We start from the raw sequence: 27602 nt of genomic DNA on the forward strand, positions 1-27602 counted from the left end.
CATTCTTACATAGGTATTCCTCTTGTCCAGATGGGATAGGGCAGTGTGATGGCGATTGCATCGTCTGTGGACCTATTGGGATGGTAAGCAAATTGAAGTGGGTGTAGGGTGATAGGTAAGGTGGAGGTGATTTGATCCTTGGCTAGTCTTTCCAAGCACTTCATTATGACATAAGTGTGTGCTACGGGGTGATAGTCATTTAGTTTTGACCATGACAGTTTACAATCCAGGGTTACTCCAATCAGTTTAATCTATTTAGAAGTAACTTATTCCTTGCCACCCATTCTGAAACAAAGTATTGCAGTCATTTTAGTAGCTGTAGTAGCTGATGTGTAGGGTTGAGTCATCCGCATACATAGACACGCTTTACTCAGTCAGTGTCATGTTAGAAAATATTGAAAAAAGGGGCCTCGATAGCTGCCTTGTGGAATTCCTGATTCTACCTGGATTATGTTGGAGTGGCTTCCATTAAAAAACACCTTCGGTCTACTGTTAGACAGGTAAATCTTTATCCAAAATATAGCAGGGAGTGTAAAGCACACACTTTCTAGTAGGCTTAAATTGAAGATACAGCAAATAGGAGTGTCAATATCATCCACTATTATCCTCAGTAATTCTCTATCCCAGTTGTCAGATCCAGGTGGCTTGTCAATGTTGATAGACAACAATAATTGTGAAGGAGAGTAGACAAGACCTGTAGCTTCTACACACAAAGGCATATGCATGATTGAATGTTCATAAGTATTATGGATTTAATTTTTCAAAGTGCATATTTTGAAATAGGAAGAAGTTGGATTTTTAGGGTAAACTAAACTAACCATCATGTCAGTAATTCAGAAAACAAAACATTTAAGACCATGTAAATATCTGTCTTTATTTAATATACCCGTTACAATGTAGCATCTATCTCATCTTGTTTTTCTCATAACATTTTCGAGAAACGCGGATTAAAAATCTGATGGATTGTTACAGCCTCTTTGCAGAGACATTTAAAACGGCTGCTTATTATTAACACAGTTTTAACATGACTCTTTTAAGCCACTTACATCTGTGTCCCAAATTACATTTTAGTATTCCCTATGTAGTGCACTAATCTTGACCAGTGCTATAAAGGGATCAGGGTAACATTTGGGACACAGACATACTCTCCTCAGGCATCATAGAGATGACTCAATGTTGTTCTTGTGGGCCGAAGACAGATGGGGGTGTGTCTTAATTTATCCATCTCTTCAACTATCTGGCTGTGTCTGAAATTGAACCCTGTTCTTTATATATCACACTTCTTTTGATCAGGGCCCATAAGAGTCTGGTCAAAAATTGTGCACTATGGTGGGAAAAGGAGGCCATTTCAGATGCACCTCACAGAGATTGTTTCATGGATCAGTTAAAAGCTAGACTAACACGCCTGCTGAAATAGCTGCTGCCATGGCCCTCAAGCACAGACATTTGACGATTGAGATGGAAAATAGTGTTCAATGATTACTTCCCCCTCATGACACAAACACAAGCAGCACAACCCTTTGCAAATATGTTGATGGTGGTAACCTACAATTCACAACATAGGGACTACACTATTAAAATACAATACTAGTTGAGTGTGGAAGGGAAGCATATATATATATACATTTCACGGGCTACATAGATGTTTTCGCTGCATGACATTACAATGTCCTGTCCCTAGTCCCTAATCCCCAACTACCAAATGTCCTCAGGGATTCCTTACAAGTCCTGTCAGCCATCCAGGCATAATCCTTGAGGGCATTAGGGCAGAAATCTGTCATGTGGTTTCAGTGTACAATCAGCTTGAGAAAGTCAATGGTGCTTCCAGCACCAGGGAGGACACAAGAGGCACAAAAGACCTTGAGCAAACAGCCCTGTCCAGGCATCATCACCATACATCAAAAGACATGACAGACAATTGCAACATGCAAATCAGTTTTTTTCTTTAGAGAATTCAAATGTAAAATTGGAAATAACTAATAAACACCTTCAGTTAATTTGTCAAATTAATATATTTTCTTCTCCAAAAGATATCAATACATTCTGTAAACAGTATTTTTATTTGAAAGCATGTTTGTAAATGCTTTAAAAGAAACATGCCATTAAATAATTAACTGTACAAGAGCAACAGGTGGATAATGTGAGAGGTGAAACTATCAGGTGATGTGACAGAGTTGACAGGGACTTCAAATATTGTGCTCGTCAGTCATCCAATTCAACACAAATTCAGGGACACCGTTCTGTCATAAGACATACGGTAAAGTACAACAGACACAATTTACTGTTTCGAGAAGTCACAGAAAGCAATGTTATTTTCATGATCATTGAGAAGTGTTACTAACACACCGAGGTTTCATTTTCCATGCAAGACAGAATGTATAAAATTGAGTTGCACTTGAGGTAAAATTTTTAAATGGATGTGAGAGGGGATACATGTAAGTCAGACAGAGATGCCTCAAATTATACAGATGAAGGCTATAATGAACGCAGAGATAAATGTCTGTATGGGGTGCAAACAAGTGCCCAAAAATATAATCTGCACTCACAGACCACTCCCACCAACTCCTAAAACGAGTAGGAAAATCACTGTAGTACCTAATATATATATATTACACACATACATAAAAAAAATATATATACATATAAAACGTATTATATATATACATATAAAATACGTCTTTATATATATATATATATATATATATATATATATATATATATAAATAAATATATAAACACACACACACATATATATATATATATATATATATATATATATATATATATATATATATATATATATATATACAGTGGGGCAAAAAAGTATTTAGTCAGCCACCAATTGTGAAAGTTCTCACACTTAAAAAGATGAGACCTGTAATTTTCATCATAGGTAGTACACTTCAACTATGACAGACAAAATGAGATTTTTTTTTTCTCCAGAAAATCACATTGTAGGACTTTTAATGAATTTATTTGCAAATTATGGTGGAAAATAAGTATTTAGTCAATAACAAAAGTTTATCTCAATACTTTATATACCCTTTGTTGGCAATGACAGAGGTCAAACGTTTTCTGTACGTCTTCACAAGGTTTTCACACACTGTTGCTGGTATTTTGGCCCATTCCTCCCTGCAGATCTCCTCTAGAGCAGTGATGTTTTGGGGCTGTTGCTGGGCAACACAGACTTTCAACTCCCTCCAAAGATTTTCTATGGGGTTGAGATCTGGAGACTGGCTAGGCCACTCCAGGACTTTGAAATGCTTCTTACAAAGCCACTCCTTCGTTGCCCGGGCGGTGTGTTTGGGATCATTGTCATGCTGAAAGACCCAGCCACGTTTCATCTTCAATGCCCTTGCTGATGGAAGGAGGTTTTCACTCAAAATCTCACGATACATGACCCCATTCATTCTTTCCTTTACACGGATCAGTTGTCCTGTTACCTTTGCAGAAAAACAGCCCCAAAGCATGATGTTTCCACCCCCATGCTTCACAGTAGGTATGGTGTTCTTTGGATGCAACTCAGCATTCTTTGTCCTCCAAACACAACGAGTTGAGTTTTTACCAAAATGTTCTATCTGGCACTGCAGGATTTGAGTCCCTGGCGGCGTAGTGTGTTTTATACTGTTCAAACAGGTGCCATTAATACAGGTAACGAGTGGAGGACAGAGGAGCCTTTTAAAGAAGAAGTTACAGGTCTGTGAGAGCCAGAAATCTTGCTTGTTTGTAGGTGACCAAATACTTATTTTCCACCATAATTTGCAAATAAATTCATTAAAAATCCTACAATGTGATTTTCTGGATTTCTTTTCACATTTTGTCTGTCATAGTTGAAGTGTACCCATGATGAAAATTACAGGCCTCATCTTTTTAAGTGGGAGAACTTGCACAATTGGTGGCTGACTAAATACTTCTTTGCCCCACTGTATATACACGCATATATAAATATATACACACACGCATATAGAATTATATACACACACGCATATATAAATATATACACACACGTAAATATAAATGTATACACACATAAATGTATACACACACGTAAATATAAATGTATACACACATAAATGTATACAACACACACATGTATATATAAATGTATACACACACATGTATATATAAATGTATACACACACAAATGTATACACACGCAGATGTCATTCTTTGTTGTGTTTAATGATTTATCTCTATTGTACCATTTTGTAAACTCTAGATACTGTACTCTAGATAAATGTATACACACACATGCACATATAAATATATACACACATGCATATATAAATATATACACACATGCATATATAAATATATACACACATGTATATATAAATATATACACACATGTATATATACACACACTTGTATGTATAAATATACACACACATATATATATATATACATACACATATACACACACACACATATAGATACACATACATACATATATATATATACACACATATACACTGCTCAAAAAAATAAAGGGAACACTTAAACAACACAATGTAACTCCAAGTCAATCACACTTCTGTGAAATCAAACTGTCCACTTAGGAAGCAACACTGATTGACAATAAATTTCACATGCTGTTGTGCACATGGAATAGACAACAGGTGGAAATTATAGGCAATTAGCAAGACACCCCCAATAAAGGAGTGGTTCTGCAGGTGGTGACCACAGACCACTTCTCAGTTCCTATGCTTCCTGGCTGATGTTTTGGTCACTTTTGAATGCTTTCAATCTAGTGGTAGCATGAGATGGAGTCTACAACCCACACAAGTGGCTCAGGTAGTGCAGCTCATCCAGGATGGCACATCAATGCGAGCTGTGTCAAGAAGGTTTGCTGTGTCTGTCAGCGTAGTGTCCAGAGCATGGAGGCGCTACCAGGAGACAGGCCAGTACATCAGGAGACGTGGAGGAGGCCGTAGGAGGGCAACAACCCAGCAGCAGGACCGCTACCTCCACCTTTGTGCAAGGAGGAGCAGGAGGAGCACTGCCAGAGCCCTGCAAAATGACCTCCAGCAGGCCACAAATGTGCATGTGTCTGCTCAAACGGTCAGAAACAGACTCCATGAGGGTGGTATGAGGGCCCGACGTCCACAGGTGGGGGTTGTGCTTCCAGCCCAACACCGTGCAGGACGTTTGGCATTTGCCAGAGAACACCAAGATTGGCAAATTCGCCACTGGCGCCCTGTGCTCTTCACAGATAAAAGCAGGTTCACACTGAGCACATGTGACAGACGTGACACTCTGGAGACGCCGTGGAGAACGTTCTGCTGCCTGCAACATCCTCCAGCATGACCGGTTTGGTGGTGGGTCAGTCATGGTGTGGGGTGGCATTTCTTTGGGGAGCCGCACAGCCCTCCATGTGCTCGCCAGAGTTAGCCTGACTGCCATTAGGTACTGAGATAAGATCCTCAGACCCATTGTGAGACCATATGCTAGTGCAGTTGGCCCTGGGTTCCTCCTAATGCAAGACAATGCTTGACCTCATGTGGCTGGAGTGTGTCAGCAGTTCCTGTAAGAGGAAGGCATTGATGCTATGGACTTGCCCGCCCCAGTTCCCCAGACCTGAATCCAATTGAGCACATCTGGGACATCATGTCTCGCTCCAGCCACCAACTCCCCGTCGCACCACAGACTGTCCAGGAGTTGGCGTATGATTTAGTCCAGGTCTGGGAGGAGATCCCTCAGGAGACCATCAGGAGCATGCCCAGGCGTTGTAGGGAGGTCATACAGGCACGTGGAGGCCACACACACTACTGAGCCTCATTTTGACTTGTTTTAAGGACATTACATCAAAGTTGGATTAGCCTGTAGTGTGGTTTTCCACTTTAATTTTGAGTGTGACTCCAAATCCAGACCTCCATGGGTTGATAAGTTTGATTTCCATTGATCATTTTTGTGTGATTTTGTTGTCAGCACATTCAACTATGTAAAGAAAAAAGTATTTAATAAGAATATTTCATTCATTCAGATCTAGGATGTGTTATTTTAGTATATATATATATATATACACACACACACATATATTTCTATAAACACACACACACACATATATTTCTATAAACACACACACACACAGATATTTCTATACACACACACACACACACACACACACACACACACACACACACACACACACACACACACACACACACACACACACACACACACATATATATATATATATATATATATACAGAAGATAGCCCTATTTGGTAAAAGACCAAGTCCATATTATGGCAAGAACAGCTCAAATAAGCAAAGAGAAATGACAATCCATCATTACTATAAGACATCAAGGTCAGTCAATCCGGAAAATTGCAATAACTTTTAATTTCTTCAAGTTCAGTCGCAAAAACCATCAAGCTCTAAGATGTAACTGGCTCTCATGAGGACCGCCACAGGAAAGGAAGACCAAGTTACCTCTGCTGCAGAGGATGCGTTCATTAGAGTTACCAAGCCTCTCTTCTGTATACCAGCCCTACCTTGTCACAACACAACTGATTGGCTGAAATGCATTAAGGAAAGAAATTCCACAAATTAACATGGCACACCTGTTAATTGAAATGCATTGCAGGTGTCTACCTCATAGAGCTGGTTGAGATAATGCCAAGTGTGTGCAAAGCTTTCATCAAGACGAAGGGTGGCAACTTTAAAGAATCTCAAATAGAATTTGTTTAACACTTTTTTGGCTACTACATGATTCCATATGTGTTGTTACATAATTTTGATGTCTTCACTATTATTATACAACGTAGAAAATAGCACAAATAAAGAAAAACCCTGGAATGAGTGTGTCCAACTGTCTGTCTGTCTGTCTGTCTGTCTGTCTGTATGTATGTATGTATGTATGTATGTATGTATGTACACACACATATATACATACATACACAGTTAAAGTCTGAAGTTTACATACACCATAGCCAAATACTTTTACACATTTTTTCCCAATTCCTGCCATTTAACCCTAGTAAATATTCCCTGTCTTAGGTCAGTTAGGATCACCACTTTATTTTAAGAATGTGAAATGCCAGAATAATAGTAGCGAGAATTATTTATTTCAGCTTTAATTTCTTTCATCACATTCCCAGTGGGTCAGAAGTTTACATACACTCAATTAGTATTTGGTAGCATTGCCTTTAAATTGTTTAACTTGTGTCAAATGTTTCTGGTAGCCTTCCATAAGCTTCCCACAATAAGTTGGGTGAATTTTGGCCCAATCCTCCTGACAGAGCTGGTGTAACTGAGTCAGGTTTGTAGGCCTCCTTGCTCACACATGCTTTTCAGTTCTGCCCACAAATGTTCAATAGGATTCAGGTCAGGGCTTTGTGATGGCCACTCCAATACCTGGACTTTGTTGTCCTTCGGCCATTTCTCCACAACTTTGGAGGTATGCTTGGGGTCATTGTCCAATTTGAAGACCCATTTGCGACCAAGCTTTAACTTCCTGACTGATGTCTTGAGATGTTGATTCAATATATCCACGTAATTATCCTTCCTCGTGATGCCATATATTTTTGTGAAGTGCACCAGTCCCTCCTGCAAAACATCCCCACAACATGACACGGTCACCCCCGAGCTTCACGGTTGGGATGGTGTTCTTCGGCTTGCAAGCCTCCCCCTTTTCCTCCAAACATAACGATGGTGATTATGGCCAAACAGTTCTATTTTTGTTTCATCAGACCAGAGGACATTTCTCAAAAAAATGTGATCTTTGTCCCCATGTGCAGTTGCAAACCGTAGTCTTGCTTTTTTTATGGCGGTTTTGGAGCAGTGGCTTCTTCCTTGTTGAGCGGCCTTTCAGGTTATGTTGATATAGGACTCGTTTTACTGTGGATATAGATACTTTTGTACCCATTACCTCCAGCATCTTCACAAGGTAATTTGCTGTTGTTCTGGGATTGATTTGCACTTTTCGCACCAAAGTACGTTCATCTCTAGGAGACAGAATGCGTCTCCTTCCTGAGTGGTATCACGGCTGCGTGGTCCCATGGTGTTTATACTTGCGTACTATTATTTGTACAGCTGAACTTGGTGCATTCAGGCATTGGGAAATTTCTCCCAAGGATGAACCAGACTTGTGGAGGAGGTCTCCACTTTTTCTTCTGAGGTCTTAGCTGATTTCTTTTGATTTTCCCATGATGTCAAGCAAAGAGACACTGAGTTTGAAGCTAGGTCTTGAAATACATGCACAGATACACCTCCAATTGACTCAAATTATGTCAATTAGTCCCTCAGAAGCTTCTAAGCCATGACATCATCTGGAATTTTCCAAGTTGTTTAAAGGCCCAGTCAACTTAGTGTAGGTAAACTTCTGACTCACTGGAATTGTGATACAGTGAATTATAAGTGAAATAATCTGTCGGTAAACAATTGTTAGAAAAATGACTTGTGTCATGCACAAAGTAGATGTCCTAACCGACTTGCCAAAACTATAGTTCATTAACAAGGAATTTGTGGAGTGGTTGAAAACTAGTTTTAATGACTCCAACCTATGTGTAGGTAAACTTCCGACTCCAATTGTAATTATGAGATGAGTATTGTTTATATATATATATATATATATATTTATATACACACACAGTATATACCGAAAAATTCCTCAACATAAAACCCTGTGTTACAATTTCATCAGTGGACCAGTTTGGTATTTGAGGGTCGTTTGGGAAGTGCTACTCCTTCCACATTATGGATGCACACCTGGGCACACAGAAGCCCCTAGAACTCCTCGCCAGCTAGTTCAATCTCCTATCGCACAATCTAAACATCAGCCCTGTAACTTCTTAGTATTTTCCCACAGAACTACTGTACTCTTAGCTTTGAGAGCCAGTCTAGAGCTTCAACATGTAACCAAGATGTTCTCTTTTCTGGCATAGCCACATTCATCCCTGGCCAGCCCATGAATGAAATGGAAGAACTCAAAACGCTGTTGGTAATGTGGCGGGAGGGATTCTAGCTCGAAGGTGCCGCAAGCGGCGAATCAGTTAAATCAGGACAAAAGGCAAAGAAACAATCAAGAAAAGTGGAAGGAAATCGCTGTACAGTATTGACCATTTTTATAAAAACGAACAAAAAATTAAAATAACTCAAGAGTCCCCCCCCACATGATGGCGGGCAGATAGGTCCTGAAGGCAGTCTTCTTAAAAGTCTGACAGTTTTTCCCTTCTCTCCATCTTACTTTCTCACTCTCCCTTTATCGCCAATTGGGGGCGAGCAGGGCCAGGGTGAGCCCACAGAGTGCCAGTGCCATGCTCCCGTGTGCCATACGGTCTCCACCGGTCGTTTCCTGGTGCACCACCTTGACCACGCGGGGCTTGATGGGGGTGGGTGGGATGGAGAAGTAGATGTCCCGGTCCGCCTCACAGGATGGAGAGTCACAGCCGCTACCACTCTCCTGTCCTCCGCTACCATCCTCATCTGAAAGAAAGAAAGAAAAAGAGAGAGAGCGAGCGAGAGACAGAAGTGAGAAGATTTCAGGAGGCAAGAAATGAAAACACAGGAAAAGACAGCATTCAGGGGATGAAAATAGAACTCATCAAGTCTTTTGTGACATTTTTATTACCAACAATCAAAGGATTGACAATTTGTAAGCTATATTTCTTACGCAAATGTTTATTGAAAACAAATACATTTGCCCAATAAGCACTTGTCTCTCAAATACATTGTTACAGTTGTTAGTTTGCTAATTTTATCCATATTAGCATAGGATGTGACGTCAAATGTCAAAACAAGATATAAACAAGATACAACAAGCCATCGACGATTCACCACACATCAGCTTCTTGTCATTGTTGCTAGCTATCTGACTGTTCAGAAAACAACTACACACGCACAGCCTTTTACCTCAGAGTTACTCCACATTATTGTAATGATGTCAACACACCTGGCTATTGAAATGGAGAAGATTTCCTAAAGTTTAGTTCCCTGTAGAGGGTGCCAATCAGGTGTCCAACCCGGATGCTCTGCATGGGGCAATGGGCCTCAGTAAGTAAGATAATCTGTTAGTTCTTACCATCCTCACTCACCTTGGTCGATGGAGATATCATTGCCGCTGTGGGCGGCCTTCAGCCAGCTGGTCATTTCCTTCAACACTGCGATCTGACTGCGAATCACCACATCTGGCTTTGTAATGTCCACTTCCACATCCGGGTTGGACACCTGATTGGCCAATCCGTTGCCCATGACAACAGACTCGTACCTATGGCAGAAGATCAAGAATGAATGTGGAGATCCTACCAAGCACACTGTTAGTTCACTATCTGCAGCAACATTACTTTATGCCTTCAGAATGGCGGCTCCATACCAAATGGCACCCTATTCCCTAAATAGTGTACTATGTTTGAAAAGTAGTGCACTAAATGGGGAAAAGGGTCTAATTTGGGACGCAGACACTGTTGGTTGGTGACTGTGTCAAGGGAGTGACCTGGGAAAACAACCTGCCAAACTAACCTGCTCTTTGCTGTTCCGTTCCAACAGTCATCCCTCGACGTAATCCTCTCCCCAGCACACACGGTTTCTGGCAGCGTGGACCAGAACTTCTTAGCATGCTTCAGCCTTTTCTTCACGTCTGTCGTCTGGGCAGAAGGAGAGAGGCAGGCAAACAGAGATGGATCATTCATTTACACCAAGTCCATTTGAAAGACTTCGGATTCTCATGTGAAAACTCTTGAATTTATGCTGACGGTTGGGCCAGATAACTGACAATGCCTTACCAGTCTGTCCAGGCTGGTGCCAGCAGCAGTAGTGGGCCGTGCGTCAGGGCTGTAGGGTCGAAAGCGACCGGTGAATCCTGTCTCCTTGACTGAGCGATGCGACCGGAAGCCATTACCTGGTTTAGGCTGACCACACCCCTGGAACACCTGGAGGGGTGGAGAGGCAAGTGAGTGGAATGTACAGACAGACAGATAGACACAGGCTACCAGGCAGGCACACAGCCAGAAAGGTTGGCGAATAAAGAAAACACACATACACAGTCAAAGACAAACAGACAGGAAGTGACTGACCTTCTGTGACACCTGCATGCTGTTCTCCTGCATGTTCATGATGGCCTCAGAGATCTTAACGTCAATGGGGTCCATCACAGACTCAAAGTTGAAGGGCCCCTCCAGTCTCTCAGCCAGACTCAACATGGCATCTTGATAAGACACAACTCAGTTCGTCATGGACACAATAACTGTAACCCTGCAATAACTGAAAACAAACACCCCTAAAACCAAAATAATTATGTGAATTAAAGTGTAAAGGCCTAGATTCTACCAGCAGGGGGAAGCACACTGCAGACACCAGAGGTCCCCCAGTGAGTGTCAGAAGGCACACACTCCCTCCCTCCCTCCCTCCCTCCCTCACTGGAGCATGTTTAACTGGTCATTGTTGGATATAAAAGCCCTTACCCAGGAAGTTGTTCCACTCTGTGTCGAGGTCAGCCTGGTTGGCCAGACAGCCACGCATCACGTTGAGACAGTAGTTCTGGCAAGGTTTGAGGGCCACCTGGCCTTTGCAGTAGGGACAGTACAACATCTTCATGGCTGCCCGCACACAGCTAGGGGATGCACTGACCTGAGGGGGAGGGCAAAGGGAGTTAGTGACCAATGCATTTCAGACAGACACAGACTATATACAGTGCAAGATGTATCAGACAGACACTTAGACTATATACAGTTGGGTCCAAAATTATTGACACCCTTGATAAAGATGACTGTATAAAATAATGTAAATACTGAGCTATATTGAACGCTCAAATTTTTTGGGAAATTATATGATATAATTTTATACTAATACAATTGCTCATAGAAATAGATTTGGTTTAACAAGTAATATAATTTTTCCTCAAAAGGGTAGGGGTCAAATGATTGACACCCCTGTTTGTTCCATAGGGCGGCGCACAATTGGCCCAGCGTCATCCGGATTAGGGGAGGGTTTGGCTGGGGTAAACCATCATTGTAAATAAGAATTGGTTCTTAACTGACAGACTCGCGTAGATAAATACAGTTTAAATAAAATAAATTACAATACCTCACCTTGAGAGGATAACGGCACTGAGCCTTTTTCTAAAATGTTTCATGAGTTGGAATACACATTGGGAGGGATCTTAGACCATTCCTTCATGCATAATCTTTCCAGATCCTTGATATTTTATTTTTATTTAACCAGGTAGGCCAGTTGAGAACAAGTGACGCCTACAACATCACAGAGTTACACATGGGATAAGTTACACACGTACAGTCGTTGCCAAAAGTTTTGAGAATTACACAAATATTAATTTCCAAAGTTAGCTGATTCAGTGTCTTTTGATATTTTGTCAGATGTTACTATGGAATACTGAAGTATAATTACAAGCATTTCGCAAGTGTCAAAGGCTTTTATTGACAATTATATGAAGTTGATGCAAAGAGTCAATATTTGCAGTGTTGGCCCTTTTTCAAGACCTCTGCAATCCGACCTGGCATGCTGTCAATTAACTTCTGGGCCACATCCTGACTGATGGCAGCCCATTCTTGCATAATCCATGCTTGGAGTTTGTCAGAATTTGTGGGGTTTTGTTTGTCCACCTGCCTCTTGAGGATTGACCACAAATTCTCAATGGGATTAAGGTCTGGGGAGTTTCCTGGCCATGGACCAAAAATATCAATGTTTTGTTCCCCGAGCCACTTAGTTATCACATTTGCCTTATGGCAAGGTGCTCCATCATGCTGGAAAAGGCATTGTTCCTGGATGGTTGGGAGAAGTTGCTCTCGGAGGATGTGTTGGTACTATTTTTTATTCATTGCCTGTGTTCTTAGGCAGAATTGTGAGTGAGCCCACTCCCTTGGCTGAGAAGCAACCCCACACATGAATGGTCCCAGGATGCTTTACTGTTGGCATGACACAGGACTGATGGTAGCACTCACCTTGTCTTCTCCGGACAAGCTTTTTTCCTGAATGCCCCAAACAATCGGAAAGGGGATTCAGAGAAAATGTATTTTAGCCCAGTCCTCAGCAGTCCAATCGATGTACAGTACCCTTTGCAGAATATCAGTCTGTCCCTGATGTTTTCCCTGGAGAGAAGTGGCTTCTTTGCTGCCCTTCTTGACACCAGGCCACCCTCTAAAAGTCTTCGCCTCACTGTGCGTGCAGATGCACTCACACCTGCCTGCTGCCATTCCTGAGCAAGCTCTGAACTGGTGGTGCCCCAATCCCGCAGCTGAATCAACTTTAGGAGACGGTCCTGTCGCTTGCTGGATTTTCTCAGGAGCCCTGAAGCCTTCTTCACAACAATTGAACCGCTCTCCTTGTAGTACTTGATGATCCGATAAATGGTTGATTTAGGTGCAATCTTACTCACAGCAATATCCTTGCCTGTGAAGCCTTTTTTGTGCAAAGCAATGATGACGGCACGTGTTTCCTTGCAGGTAACCATGGTTGACAGAGGAAGAACAATGATTCCAAGCACCACCCTCCTTTTGAAGCTTCCAGTCTGTTATTCAAACTCAATCAGCATGACAGAGTGCTCTCCAGCATTGTCCTCGTCAACACTCACACCTATGTTAACTGACATGATGTCAGCTGGTTCTTTTGTGGCAGGGTTGAAATGCAGTGGAAATGTTTTTTGGGATTCAGTTCATTTGAATGGCAAAGAGGGACTTTGCAAATAATTGCAATTAATCTGATCACTCTACATAACATTCTGGAGTATATGCAAATTGCCATCATTACAAACCGAGGCTGCAGACTTTGTGAAAATTAATATTTGTGTCATTCTCAAAATGTTTGGCCACGAATGTACAGTCAATAACACAATAGAAAAAAATCTGCTGTGAGGGAAAAAAGCATTTGATCCCCTGCTGATTTTGTACATTTGCCCACTGACAAAGAAATGATCAGTCTATAATTTTAATGGTAGGCTTATTTGAACAGTGAGAGACAGAATAACAACAAACAAAAAAATCCAGAAAGACGCACGTCAAAAATGTTATAAATCTAATTGCATTTTAATGAGGGAAATAAGTATTTGACCCCTCTGCAAAACATGACTTAGCACTTGGTGGCAAAACCCTGTTTGGCAATCAGAGGTCAGACGTTTCTTGTCATTGGCCACCAGGTTTGCACACATTTCAGGAGGGATTTTGTCCCACTCCTCTTTGCAGATCTTCCCCGTCATTAAGGTTTCGAGGCTGATGTTTGGCAACTCGAACTTTCAACTCCCTCCAGAGATTTTATATGGGGTTAAGGTCTGGAGACTGGCTAAGCCACCCCAGGACCTTAATGTGCTTCTTCTTGAGCCACTCCTTTGTTGCCTTGGCTGTGTGTTTTGGGTCATTGTCATACTGGAATATGACAATGGCTGAGGGATATGCCCTGGCTGAGGGAAGGAGGTTCTCACCCAAGATTTGATGGTACATGGCCCCGTCCAGCATCCCTTTGATGCGGTGAAGTTGTCCTGTCCCCTTAGCAGAAAAACACCCCCAAAGCATAATGTTTCCACCTCTATGTTTGACGGTGGGGATGGTGTTCTTGGGGTCATAGGCAGCTTACCTCCTCCTCCAAACACTGAGTTGAGTTGATGCCAAAGAGCTCAATTTTGGTCTCATCTGAACACAACACTTTCACCCAGTTGTCCTCTGAATCATTCAGATGTTCATTGGCAAACTTTAGACGGGCATGTGTATGTGCTTTCTTGAGCAGGGGGACATTGCGGGCGCTGCAGGATTTCAGTCCTTCACGGTGTAGTGTTTCACCAATTGTTTTCTTGGTGACTATGGTCCAAGCTGCCTCGAGATCATTGACAAGATCCTCCCGTGTAGTTCTGGGCTGATTCCTCACCGTTCTCATGATCATTGCAACTCCACGAGGTGAGATCTTGCATGGACCCCGAGGCAGAGGAAGATTGACAGCTCTTTAGTGTCTCTTCCATTTGCAAATAATCGCACCAACTGTTGTCACCTTCTCACCAAGCTGCTTGGTGATGGTCTTGTAGCCCATTCCAGCCTTGTGTCAGTCTACAATCTTGTCCCTGACATCCTTGGAGAGCTCTTTGGTTTTGGCCATGGTGGAGAGTTTGGAATCTGATTGATTGATTGCTTCTGTGAACAGGTGTCTTTTATACAGGTAACAAGCTGAGATTAGGGCGGCAGGGTAGCCTAGTGGTTAGAGGGTTGGACTAGTAAAAGGTTTCAAGTTCAAATCCCGAGCTAACAAGGCACAAATCTGTTGTTCTGCCCCTGAACAGGCAGTTAACCCACTGTTCCTAGGCCGTCATTGAAAATAAGAATACTTTTCCCCCCTCACTGTATATACAGTGTGTGATTAGGGAGGTAAGGTAATAAATAGGTCATAGTGGCGAAGTAATTACAATTTTGCAATTAAATACTGGAGTGATAGATGTGCAGAAGATGAATGTGCAAGTAGAGATACTGGGGTGCAAAGGAGCAAAAAAATAAATAACAATATGGGGATGAGGTAGATGGATGGGCTATTTTCAGGTGCAGTGATCTGTGAGCTGCTCTGACAACTGATGTTTAAAGTTAGTGAGAGAGATATGAGTCTCCAGGGTCAGTAATTTTTGCAGTTCGTTCCAGTCATTAGCAGCAGAGAACTAGAAGGAAAGGTGGCCAAGCGAGGAATTGGCTTTGGGGGTGACCAGTGAAATATACCTGCTGGAGCACGTGCTACAGGTGGGTGCTGCTATGGTGACCTGTGAGCTGAGATAGGGCGGGGCATTACCTAGCGAATAAATCATGTAAAGCGAAGTCAAAGTGAAAGTGAAAAAGTGAAAGTGAGAGATTTTTTGTTTGAGGAATCTTGGAGTGTTATGATTCAAACGAACTGAGGAGCTGTTTCTGTAAGGACAGGACGTACTTCTGGACGGGTAAGTGCTAATGCCGTTTTATGAAATATAAAAATATATACATATTATATATATAAAAAATAAAATAACTTTTTTTTTGCAATGAAATGTATGGTTTGTTTGTGTGTGTTGGTTTGTTTGGGTGTGTGTGAATATATATATATATATTATATATATACACACACACAACAATGGCCGGAGTTGAATAGAACAGCACTTCACCTTAGGGACTGTTCCCTCTGCTCTATACAATACATATCTGTTTATTTTATGTGATGATAAAAGGCTCATACAATACAAATATTTGTTTATGTTTTCTTTCACAGTGATAGCGACTCCGACTGGGAGGCCCCGGCGCCAAACTGCCCGCTCTACCTGTGCCCCCAGTGCTGTATATAGTTATAGGTAATTTCACCAATTCGGCCACTTGGGTACATTTGGGCAACTTGTGTGGGACACCTGGGTGACTTCATGCTAAATGTCATGTAGCTCACCCATTCCTGAAGTTATCAGTCTGAAACTCTGCACACCTACAGTTGCCCTCTTGTGTTATCCATCAAAATTATATCCAGCATCCTATTCTAGTACATGTGAAAGATGATACTACAACAATAAAAAACAGAAAACGTATGCTCTTTCTTTCTCTTTTCTTCCACCAGATCTACTGTGTTATATTCTCCTACATTCAATTAACATTTCCACAAACTTCAGAATGTTTCCATTCAAATGATACCAAGAATATGCATATCCTTGCCTCTGGGGCTGAGCTACAGGCAGTTAGATTTGGGTATGTCTTCAGGCGGAAATTGAGAACAAAGGGATGCAGCCATAACAGGTTAATGATGACGTTGACCTTACAAGTGCCCCAGGATTAGTGGAAGCAAAAATAGTCCCATAACATCAAAGTTCAATAAAATATGGTTGGTGTAGGTAGGGGGTTATTTTCTGTTCATGCATTCTCATCTAGAAGCAAAACCCACCACTGGTGTGCGTGGCCAAAGAACTCTATTTTCTTGTGATCCGCCTGGAGTTTGCTAAACGGCATTGGAACTTGGATTTGAACCGTTGCTTTGGTCAGATGACATGAAACTATAGCTCTTTGGCCACACACACCAGTGGTGGGTTTGGTGTTGAAAAGAGAATACATAAGCAGAAAATAACTGCATACTTACTGTAAAATATGGTGGTGGATCATTGATGCTATGGGGCTATTTTGCTTCCACTGGTCCTGGGGCTCTTGTTTAGGTCAACTTGGTTGCCTCTGCCTGCCAGGAGGCTGAAACTTGGCAGCAAAGTGGATCTTCCAGCAAGACAATAACCTAACCCCAAGAACATAACAAAATCCACAAACAATTGGCCACCAAATCTACAATTCAACTAATATAATGTTCTATATGTCATTCTATGCATCAACATATCTATATTTCTTATGATTGCAAAGGAAGGGTAAATAATTGGTAACTTTCAAAGTTGACCAGTAAACTACCAGAATTTTTGTAACTGTCAAGAATGTTAGGGAATTGTATCACTTGACATCTACTAGCCGTTTTGGGTACTTCAGATTACCACAGGAGTCTAACTATCTCTGGCCCTCCGTGTGGCCTTAACACATGTAAAATATATAAAATAAGATCATTTTAAAATACAAAATAAGAATGACAAAACTGTAGAACATTATCCTAAATATAACCCATAAACTTGGTGAACTTGGTGAACTTCCATTTCATCCCAATATCATGGTTTCAGCATGAAATATAATTTCTATGAAATAAAAATAGATACCATGTCAATACAGTTAATTCAGAAAGTATTCAGACCCCTTGTCTTTTTCCACGTTTTTACGTTATAACCTTATTCTAAAATGGAGTAGATAAAAAAAATGTGTTTTACTCAATCTACACACAATACCGCAATAATGACAAAGTGAAAACAGGTTTTCAGAATGATCATATTTCATATTAAATATCATATTTACATAAGTATTCAGACCATTTGCTATGAGACTTGAAATTAAGCTCAGGTGCATCCTGTTGACATTGATCATCCTTGAGATATTTCTACAACTTGATTGCAGTCCACCTGTAGTAAATTAAATAGATTGGAAAACATTTGGAAAGGCACACACCTGTCTATAAAAGGTCCCACAGTTGACAGTGCACATCAGAGCAAAAGGTTGAATAAATTGTCCATAGAGCTCAGAAACATGTCTGCAACATTTAAGGTCCCCAAGAACACAGTGGCCTCCATTCTTTTTGGAACCAACAAGTTTGGATCCAAAAAGTGTCTTCCTAGAGCTGGCCCCCAGGCCAAACTGAACATTTTGGGGAAAAGGGCCTTGGTCAGGAAGGTGACCAAGAACCCGATGGTCACTCTGACAGAGCTCCAGAGTTCTTCTGTGGAGATGAGAGAACCTTCCAGAAGGACAACCATCTCTGCAGCACTCCACCAATCAGGCCTTCATTGAAGAATGGTTAGACGGAAGCCACTCCTCAGTAAAAGGCACATGATAGCCCACTTGGAGTTTGCCAAAAGGCCACTAAAGGATTCTGACCATGAGAAACAAGATTCTCTGGTCTGATGAAACCAAGATTGAACTCTTTGGCCTGAATGCCATGCATCTCGTCTGGAGGAAACCTGGCACCATCCCTACGATGAAGCATGGTGGTGGCAGCATCATGCTGTGTGGATATTTTTCAGTGGCAGGGACTAGTAGATTAGTCAGGATTGAGGGAAAGATGAACAGAGCAAAGTACAGATAGATCCTTGATAAAAACCTGCTCCACAGTCCTCAGGACCTCAAATTGGGGCGAAAGTTCACCATCCAATGGGACAACGACCCTAAGCACACAGCCAAGACAAAGCAGGAGTGGCTTCGGGACAGGTTTCTGAATGTCCTTGAGTGGCCCAACCAGACACCGGACTTGAACATGATCAAACATCTCTGGAGAGACCTGAAAATAGCTGTGCAGCGACGCTCCCCATCCAACATGACAGAGCTTGAGAGGATCTGCAGAAGAATGGGAAATACTCGCCAAATACAGTTGTGCCAAGCTTGTAGCGTCATACCCAAGAAGACTCGAGGCTGTAATCGCTGCCGAAGGTGTTTCAACAAATTACTAAGTAAAGGGTCTGAATACTTATGTAAATGTGATTTCTTTTTTGTTGTTGTAAACATTTCTAAAAACCTGTTTTTGCTTTGTCATTATGGGGTAGTGTGTGTAGATTGATGAGGGGAAAAAACTATTGAGTCAATTTTAGAATAAGGCTGTATCGTAACAAAATGTGAAAAAGTCAAGGGGTCTGAATACTTTCCGAATGAACTGTATGTCTTTGTTGTCTATGTTTTGCCGCCAAACTGGGGGAAGTTGTGAAAAAAGTAAATAGTTGGAAGTGTTGGAGAGTTAAGTGAAAATAATGTCTTTGTTGATTAAATGCTTTATTCTTTAATTCAACTTTTTCTTGAACCATATGGTCTATCCACTAGAAACTCATGGATGAATAAAAAAAAGATACTATATATGAATACTTCTTTAAAACATTTCCAAAGTTCACATTGATTGCCATAAATTACATGTTAATTAGGAAGCATTTCCGTAACTTTGGTATATTACCATTCGTTTTGCAACTCTACTCTTCCACTTACCGTGGAGACTTTGTTGACCACCTCGGGCATGAGCGCCAGGCCACGTGTGAAGGTGCGCGCCGCGACAAAGGCCCGTGTCAGCTGGAGGCGGAGCTTGCGCGGCACGTCACCAAACGGTTTCAGTTGCTCTGTGTGGCGGCTGACACACTCCATGTAGGCGTCACTGAACTCGTACTGGACGTTGACCAATCGGAACATCCTCTCCAGGAGGTCTTCCCAGAAGTTAGACAGCATGGAGTCCAGGTTGACTGCCCCGCTGCCCGACACATAGTAGCGCTTCAGCTCCTGGAAAAAGTGCTTGAATAGCTCCGCATTATGCACATACATCAGGCCGTATGTGCGCACGAACATGTCGTTAAGCGAGTGCTCCGCATTGTCCAGCAACTCGCGGAAGAATTCTGCAGACGGGAAAGAGAAGAAGAGAGTAAGTACAACGATAGCACACAGCTAAAACTTAATGTCAACATCAGAGTGTGGTAACGGTAGGCTATATTTGTGATCTAATAGAATATTAATATAAAGGATTTATTATTATTAAATATTATTATTGAAGTGACTTGTTATTCAGGAAATTGTATTTGCGGCATAATGGAGCGCTTTGTACATCTTCCAAAACATGTGGACGGGGGCAGATTTTATAAAGGCTATGTCAATACCATATTTCTTCTGTCTGGGCCAAAGATGTTCAAACTATGTACGTATTCTAATAAAATGTGTTCCTCTTAAAAAACATACAGTGCCTTCAGAAAGTATTCATACCCCTTGACCTATCCACATTTAGTTGTATTAAAGCCTGAATTAAAAATGGATTCAATAAATACAAAATCTCATCAATGTACACACAATACCCCATAACGAAGACGAAGTGAAAACATGTTAATATACACTACCGTTCAAAAGTTTGGGGCCACTTTAGAAATGTCCTTGTTTTTGAATGAAAAGACCATTTTTTTTGTCTATTTAAGAAGAGCTTTCTTCTGAAATTCATCAGTCTACTCGTTCTGAGAAATTTGATTTAAAAATTTCTTTCAAAAACAAGGATATTTCTAAGTGACCCCAAACTTTTGAACAGTAGGGTACATTTTAGCAAATGTATGTCAATAAAACTTGGGAATCCACCTGTTGCCAATTCAATTGTTTGGACATGATTTAGGTCTCACAGTTGACAGTGCATGTCAGAGCCGACGCTATACCATGAAGTCCAAGGAACTGTCAATAGATCTCACAGATAGAATTGTGATGAGGCATATATCTGGAAGGGCATAAAACAATTTATATTGTGTTGAAAGTTTCCAAGAGCACAGTGGTTTCCATCACTGGGAAATTGAAAAAATATTGAACTACCCAGACTCTGAGCAACCTGGCAAGAAGGACCTGGGTCAGGGAGGTGACCGAAAACCCAATGACAGAACTACAGAGTTCCTTGGCTGAGATGGAAGAATGGCTGCCAGCTGGACAGGGCTTTATGGGAGAGTGGCCAGATGCAAACCACTTCTGAGAAAAAGCCACATGACAGCACGCCTGGAGTTTACAAAAAGGCACGTGAAAGACTCAGAACTTAATGCAAACGTTTCTGTGGTCTGATGAGAGAAAAAATGTTACTATTTGACCTGAATTATCTGGAGAAAACCAGGCACAGCTCATTTCTCATCTAACACCATCTCTAGCGTGAAGCATGGTGGTGGCAGCATCATGCTATGGGGATGCTTTTCAACGCCAGAGACTGGGGTCGAAGATTTACATTCTAACAGGACAATGGCTCCAAGCATACAGCCAAAGCAACGCTGGAATGGTTTCAGAACAAGAATGTGAATGTCCTTGAGTGGCCCAGGCAAAGCCCAGACTTGAATCCCCATTGAAAATCTGTGGAAAGACTCGAAGATTGCTGTTCAACACCATTCCCAATCTAACTTAACAGAGCTTGAGAAAATCTGCAATGAAGAATGGGAGAAAATCCCTAAATCCAGATGTGCAAAGCTGATACAGACAAACCCAAGACAACTGACTCACAGCTGTAATTTCTGCCAAAGGTGATTATAAAATGTAAATGTACTTATGTAAATTTGATATTTCTGTATTTCATTTTCAGAAAATGTGCAAACTTTTATAAAAACATGTTTTCACTTTGTCATTATGGGGTATTGTGTGTAGATGGGTGAGGAAAAAAAATATCTAAGCTATTTTGAATTCAAGCTGTAACAAAAACATGTGGAGTAAGTCAAGGTGTATGAATACTATTCTGAGGGCCTGTGAAGCATACATAAATCCCAGCTCCTTACACTGCATAAACGTTAATCAAAATAAAGAATATTCTGTATGTTATCCAGAGGTTCTTTGAATGTTTCCCTCTCATCTGATTCTCACACATTGCCTTAATTTTGCTGAACCCCAGGAAGATTAGCCCCTACTTTGGAAGTAGATAAATGGGGATCCATAATAAATACAAATACACAAACTAATATTGTAGTGTACATTTCCACAACCAGATTGAATGTCTCTTCAATATTGTTTTTGGCAGCGTGTCTGTGATCAGACAAAGCCATCACCTACAGAGATATGAACCTGGAGAAAAGTCCCCTAAGCAAGCTGTTCCTGGGGCTCTGTTCACAAACCTTCCATAACAAAGCCATTACTTACAGAGAGATGAACCTGGAAAAAAAACTCCCCTTAGCAAGCTGGTCCTGGGGCTCTGTTCACAAACACAAACAGACCCCACAGAGCCCCAGGACAACAACACAATTAGACCCAATCAAATCATGAGAAAACAAAAAGATAATTATTTCCAATGTGTCAAGTAATTAACAAAAAAAAAATGAGCAAACTAGAATGCTATTTGGCCTTAAACAGGGAGTATACATACAGTGGCAGAATACCTGACCCAAACTTAAGGAAAGCTTTGACTGTACAGACTCAGTGAGCATAGCCTTGCTATTGAGAAAGGCTGTTGTAGGTAGACCTGGCTCTTAAGAGAAGACTGGCTATGTGTACACTGCCCACAAAATGAGGTGGAAACTGAGCTGTACTTCCTAACCTCCTGCCAAATGTATGACCATATTAGAGACACATATTTCCTTCAGATTACACAGATCCAAAGAATTTGAAAACAAACCCGATTTTGATAAACTCCCATATCTATTGGTTGAAAACCACAGTGTGCCATCACAGCAGCAAGATTTGGGACCTGTTGCCAAAAGAAAAGGGAAATCAGTGAACACCATTGTGAATACAACCCATATTTCTGTTTATTTATTATCCCTCTTGTACTTTAACTATTGTGATCATAGTTTGTCTGTTTTGTTATCCAATGATTGTACGTTGGCTAATAGGACTGATGGTAAAGGAAGATTACCCACTCGCTGTCGAGTAATTGATATCCTGATATCTAGAAGCTCTTTTCGGTGATAAGAGACAGTGGCAGAAACATTATGTACCAAATAAGTTTCAAATAACTTGAAAAAACACCCAACAGCACAATTGGTTAGGAGACCGTAAAACGGCAGCCATCTCCTCTGGCACCATTGTTAAGTGTGTGTGTGCGTGTATGTGTCCTGGTGCCTGAGTTCAGGAGTGTTTGGTGACTCCCTAAGAGATAGCATGGAAACTTTACATTTCAAGGCTTGGCAGAAGGCACACCGAGAAACTGCAGCGGAAAGGACTTTTTGTGTGTACAAGGACAAGGAAGGGGGAGAGAGAGGAGTTGATACAAAAAGAAAAGAGTGAAAGGATTTGAAAACAAACCCGATTTTGATAAACTCCCATATCTATTGGTTGAAAACCACAGTGTGCCATCACAGCAGCAAGATTTGGGACCTGTTGCCAAAAGAAAAGGGAAATCAGTGAACACCATTGTGAATACAACCCATATTTCTGTTTATTTATTATCCCTCTTGTACTTTAACTATTGGCACTCAATATGACATTTGAAAAGTCTTTATTCTTTAGGAACATTTGTGAGTGTAATGTTTACTGTTAATTTGATTGCTTATTTAACTTTTTTTTATTAACTACTTCACTTGTTTTGGCAATGTTAACATACTTTCCCCATGACAATAAAGCATTTAAATTGAAATTGAATTGAGTTAGACAGAGTGGCAGAAAGAGATGCAGAGCAAGAGAATGGCAGAGCGAGAGCGCAGTGAGACCGAGAGAGACAGAGAGGGAGAAGAAGCGAGACAGACACAGAGCGAGACAGAGACGGAGTGTAAGAGACATCCCGAGAGAGAGTAAGAGGGCAAGAGAGGGAGCGAGAGAACACTGCTATTCAATGTCTCTCCACATCAAGCCGCTGAAGCACCATCAAGCCGCTGACCACCAATGGAATTTTCTGTTGTCACATTCCATTCGTTTTCCTTTCTCCCTGCTCCTCTTTCAATATGATTACTGCCCACCCCTCCTCTCCCTCCCCTTCCATATAGGAACCTGTACCCCCCCTCCACACCCACATCTCTCTCTCACGCCAATGCTTTCAGTTCCTTCAGAATGCTATCTTCAGTAGATAGGGAACAATAACGTACTTCATCCTGAGGAATGTCCATCACCCCCCCCCAAATAACACAGCACCCATCTCCCATGAACCTCCTCACTTGCGTCACAACTTTCTTAATCTGAACAAAATGAGCATTCCAGACTCTCTAGCAAAATACTTAACCTCTCTCACTGTTACATGTGTGCAAGCATACACACTCCTTTCACTCTTTTCTTTTTGTATCAACTCCTCTCTCTCCCCCTTCCTTGTCCTTGTACACACAAAAAGTCCTTTCCGCTGCAGTTTCTCGGTGTGCCTTCTGCCAAGCCTTGAAATGTAAAGTTTCCATGCTATCTCTTAGGGAGTCACCAAACACTCCTGAACTCAGGCACCAGGACACATACACGCACACACACACTTAACAATGGTGCCAGAGGAGATGGCTGCCGTTTTACGGTCTCCTAACCAATTGTGCTGTTGGGTGTTTTTTCAAGTTATTTGAAACTTATTTGGTACATAATGTTTCTGCCACTGTCTCTTATCACCGAAAAGAGCTTCTAGATATCAGGATATCAATTACTCGACAGCGAGTGGGTAATCTTCCTTTACCATCAGTCCTATTAGCCAACGTACAATCATTGGATAACAAAACAGACAAACTATGATCACATATATCCTACCAATGGGACATTAAAAACTAATATCTTATGTTTCACAGAGTCATGGCTGAACAATGACCTGAAAAACGCACAGCTGGCAGGTTTTACGTTGCATCGGCAAGATAAAACAGCTGCCTCCGTTAAGACAAGGGGTGGCTGTCTGTGTATATTTGTAAACAACAGCTGGTGCACAAAATCTAATAGTAAGGAAGTCTCGAGGTTTTGCTCGCCTGAGGTACAGTATCTCATGATAAACTGTAGACCACATTATTTACCAAGAGAGTTTTCATCTATATTTTTCATAGCTGTCTATTTACCACCACAAACTGATGCTGACCCGAAATCCGCACTCAATGAGCTGTATACGGTCAAAAGCAAACAGGAAAACGCTCATTCAGAGGCGGGTTCCAAGTGGCAGGGGACTTTAATTCAGGGAAACAAATCGGTTTTTACCTAATTTCTACCAGCATGTTAAATGTGCGACCAGAGGAAAAAAAAACTCTAGACCACCTTTACTCCATACACAGAGACGTGTACAAAGCTCTCCCACCTTTTGGCAAATCTGACCATAATTCTATCCTCCCGATTCCTGCTTACAAGCAAAATCTAAAGCAGGAATCACCCGTGAAGTGGTGAGATGACGCAGATGCTAAGCTACAGGACTGTTTTGCTAGCACAGACTGGAATATGTTCTGGGATTCTTCCAATGACATGGAGTAGTACACCACATCAGTCACTGGCTTCATCAATAGTAACCCTGGGCATACCTGATTACCTCATTTATCAAATATTACACGTTATAATTTGAGCTTCACCAAGCCGAGTTCTCTCGCAAGATTACCCACGCTCTAGTCCTTCACTCCACAATAACCTCACCAGTCCTACTGTGATCAACTCAGTACCACAGATCTGGACTTTTGGTTGCCCGCAACTGGCTAATTAACAATTATGCCCAAGGAAACCTCACTTAATAACACTTATCAACTCAACTCAGTCCTGCTAGTTACCTCAGATGTGGCCCTCATCACTTATTGATAGATTGTCCAAGCCGACCTCTCTCAGTACTCTGTCCGAGATCTGGTATCCACCTGTGCCCGCTACCTCTCAGATCATAGGCGGGTTCAGCTGCTCAATAATAAGCAGGGTTTACCCTGAGATCCCAATTTCTGACCCCTGTGCACAGTTTACCCATATCTTCAGGAGAGGTCAACAGGTGAAGTTGCAGATTACCTCCATGTCACCAAAAATGTTCAGTATTCAGTACTGACAGAAATTGTGTCATTTCTTCAAACAGTCATTGCAATAATGAATTATTGCAATAACGAAACCTTCGACCCCACACTCGAAAGTGTTTTGCCGAGTGCTTAATGAAAAAAACAGATATTATATAAGACCTAAAACCGCTTAGTCTGCCTGGTTCCAACCTTCCTGCTTATTTGCACGGGATATTGTTTTATTTCCAACCCGGCTTAGTTTCCCAGATGCTTGGAAGATGAGAAAAATTTGGCATTGTTCTAAGCTCTTCCAGGCTCTCTCTATCTCAGTCACACACACCAAATCTGGTCTATGGAATGCCAGCATTTAGGTTTTTATCATCAAGTCATAGCAGACTAACTGCATGCACAAAGCTAGAGTGGAAACCATCACTTTACAGAAACACAGAATTAAACATTACAGAAATGTCCTACTATTTGTTAAGTATTAATTGCTAACTATTAATATCAAACAAATCAGGTAAATATGTAATTTTTCTAATCACAGTGAATTGATGACATCGTCCCCACTCTGACTGTACGTACATATCCCAACCAGAACCATCAAACAGGCAAAGCATCAATACAGGACTAAGATTGAATCGTACTACACTGGATCCGACGCTTGTCGGATGTGGCAGGGATTGCAAACTATTACAGACTACAAAGAGAAGCACAGCCGCAAGCTGCCCAGTGACAAGAGCCTACCAGACAAGCTAAATTATTTCTATGCTTGCTTTGAGGTAAGCAACACTGAAGCATGAATGAGAGCATCAGCTGTTCTGGACGACTGTGTGATCACGCTCTCTGTAGCCAATTTGAGTAAGGCCTTTAAACAGGTCAACATTCACAAGGCCGCAGGGCCAGACAGATTACCAGGACGTGTACGCAGAGCATGCGCTAACCAACTGGCAAGTGTATTCACTGACATGGTCAACCTTCCCTGACTGAGTCTGTAATACCTACATGTTTCAAGCAGACTACCATACTCCCTGTGCCCAAGAACACTAAGGTAACCTGCCTTAATGACTACCGACCCTTAACACTCACGTCTGTAGCCATTTAGTGCTTTGAAAGGCCCCAACAGATCCACAGATGATGCCTACTCTATTGCACTCCACACTGCCCTTTCCCAGCTGGACAAAAGGAACACCTATGTGAGAATGCTATTCATTGACTACAGCACAGCGTTCAACACCATAGTGCCCTCAAAGCTCTTCATGAAGCTAATGACCCTGGGACTAAACACTTCCCTCTGCCACTGGATCCTGGACTTCCTGACGGGCCGCCCCCATGTGGTAAGGGTAGGTAACAACACATCTGCCACGCTGATCCTCAACGCAGGGGCCACTCAGGGGTGCGTGCTCAGTCCCCTCCTGTACTCCCTGTTCACTCATGACTGCACGGCCAGGCATGACTACAACACCATCAATAAGTTTTCCGATGACACAACAGTGGTAGGCCTGATCACCGACAATGATAAGACAGCCCATAGGGAGGAGACCTGGCAGTGTGGTGCCAGGATAAGAACCTCTCCCTCAACATGATCAAGATAAAGGAGATGATTGTGGACAACAGGAAAAGGAGGGCCGAGCACGTCCCATTCTCATCTACAGGGCTGTAGCGAAGCAGGTTGAGAACTTCAGGTTCCTTAGTGTCCACATCACCAATTAACTATCATGGTCCAAGAAGGGTGCACGACAAAGCCTATTTCCCCTCAGAAGATTTGGCATAGGTCCTCGGATCC

General features: G+C 41.8%; 1 protein-coding gene across 1 annotated transcript in view; it reads right to left on the bottom strand.

The window, feature by feature from the left end:
• Positions 1-9051: 9051 nt before the first annotated feature.
• LOC109865357 (glypican-4-like) overlaps positions 9052-27602 on the bottom strand; it is a 96896-nt gene continuing 78345 nt past the window's right edge. The window contains exons 3-9 of the mRNA XM_020453466.2: positions 19479-19876; positions 11403-11568; positions 11016-11146; positions 10725-10871; positions 10462-10586; positions 10038-10210; positions 9052-9429 (exon numbers count right to left, since the gene is read on the bottom strand). Of these exons, the coding sequence (XP_020309055.1) occupies positions 9206-9429; positions 10038-10210; positions 10462-10586; positions 10725-10871; positions 11016-11146; positions 11403-11568; positions 19479-19876 (1364 nt within the window). The 3' untranslated portion in view covers positions 9052-9205. The remainder of the gene's footprint in view (positions 9430-10037; positions 10211-10461; positions 10587-10724; positions 10872-11015; positions 11147-11402; positions 11569-19478; positions 19877-27602) is intronic.

This window comes from Oncorhynchus kisutch, linkage group LG2 (assembly GCF_002021735.2).
Source record: "Oncorhynchus kisutch isolate 150728-3 linkage group LG2, Okis_V2, whole genome shotgun sequence".
NCBI classification, from domain to species: domain Eukaryota; kingdom Metazoa; phylum Chordata; class Actinopteri; order Salmoniformes; family Salmonidae; genus Oncorhynchus; species Oncorhynchus kisutch.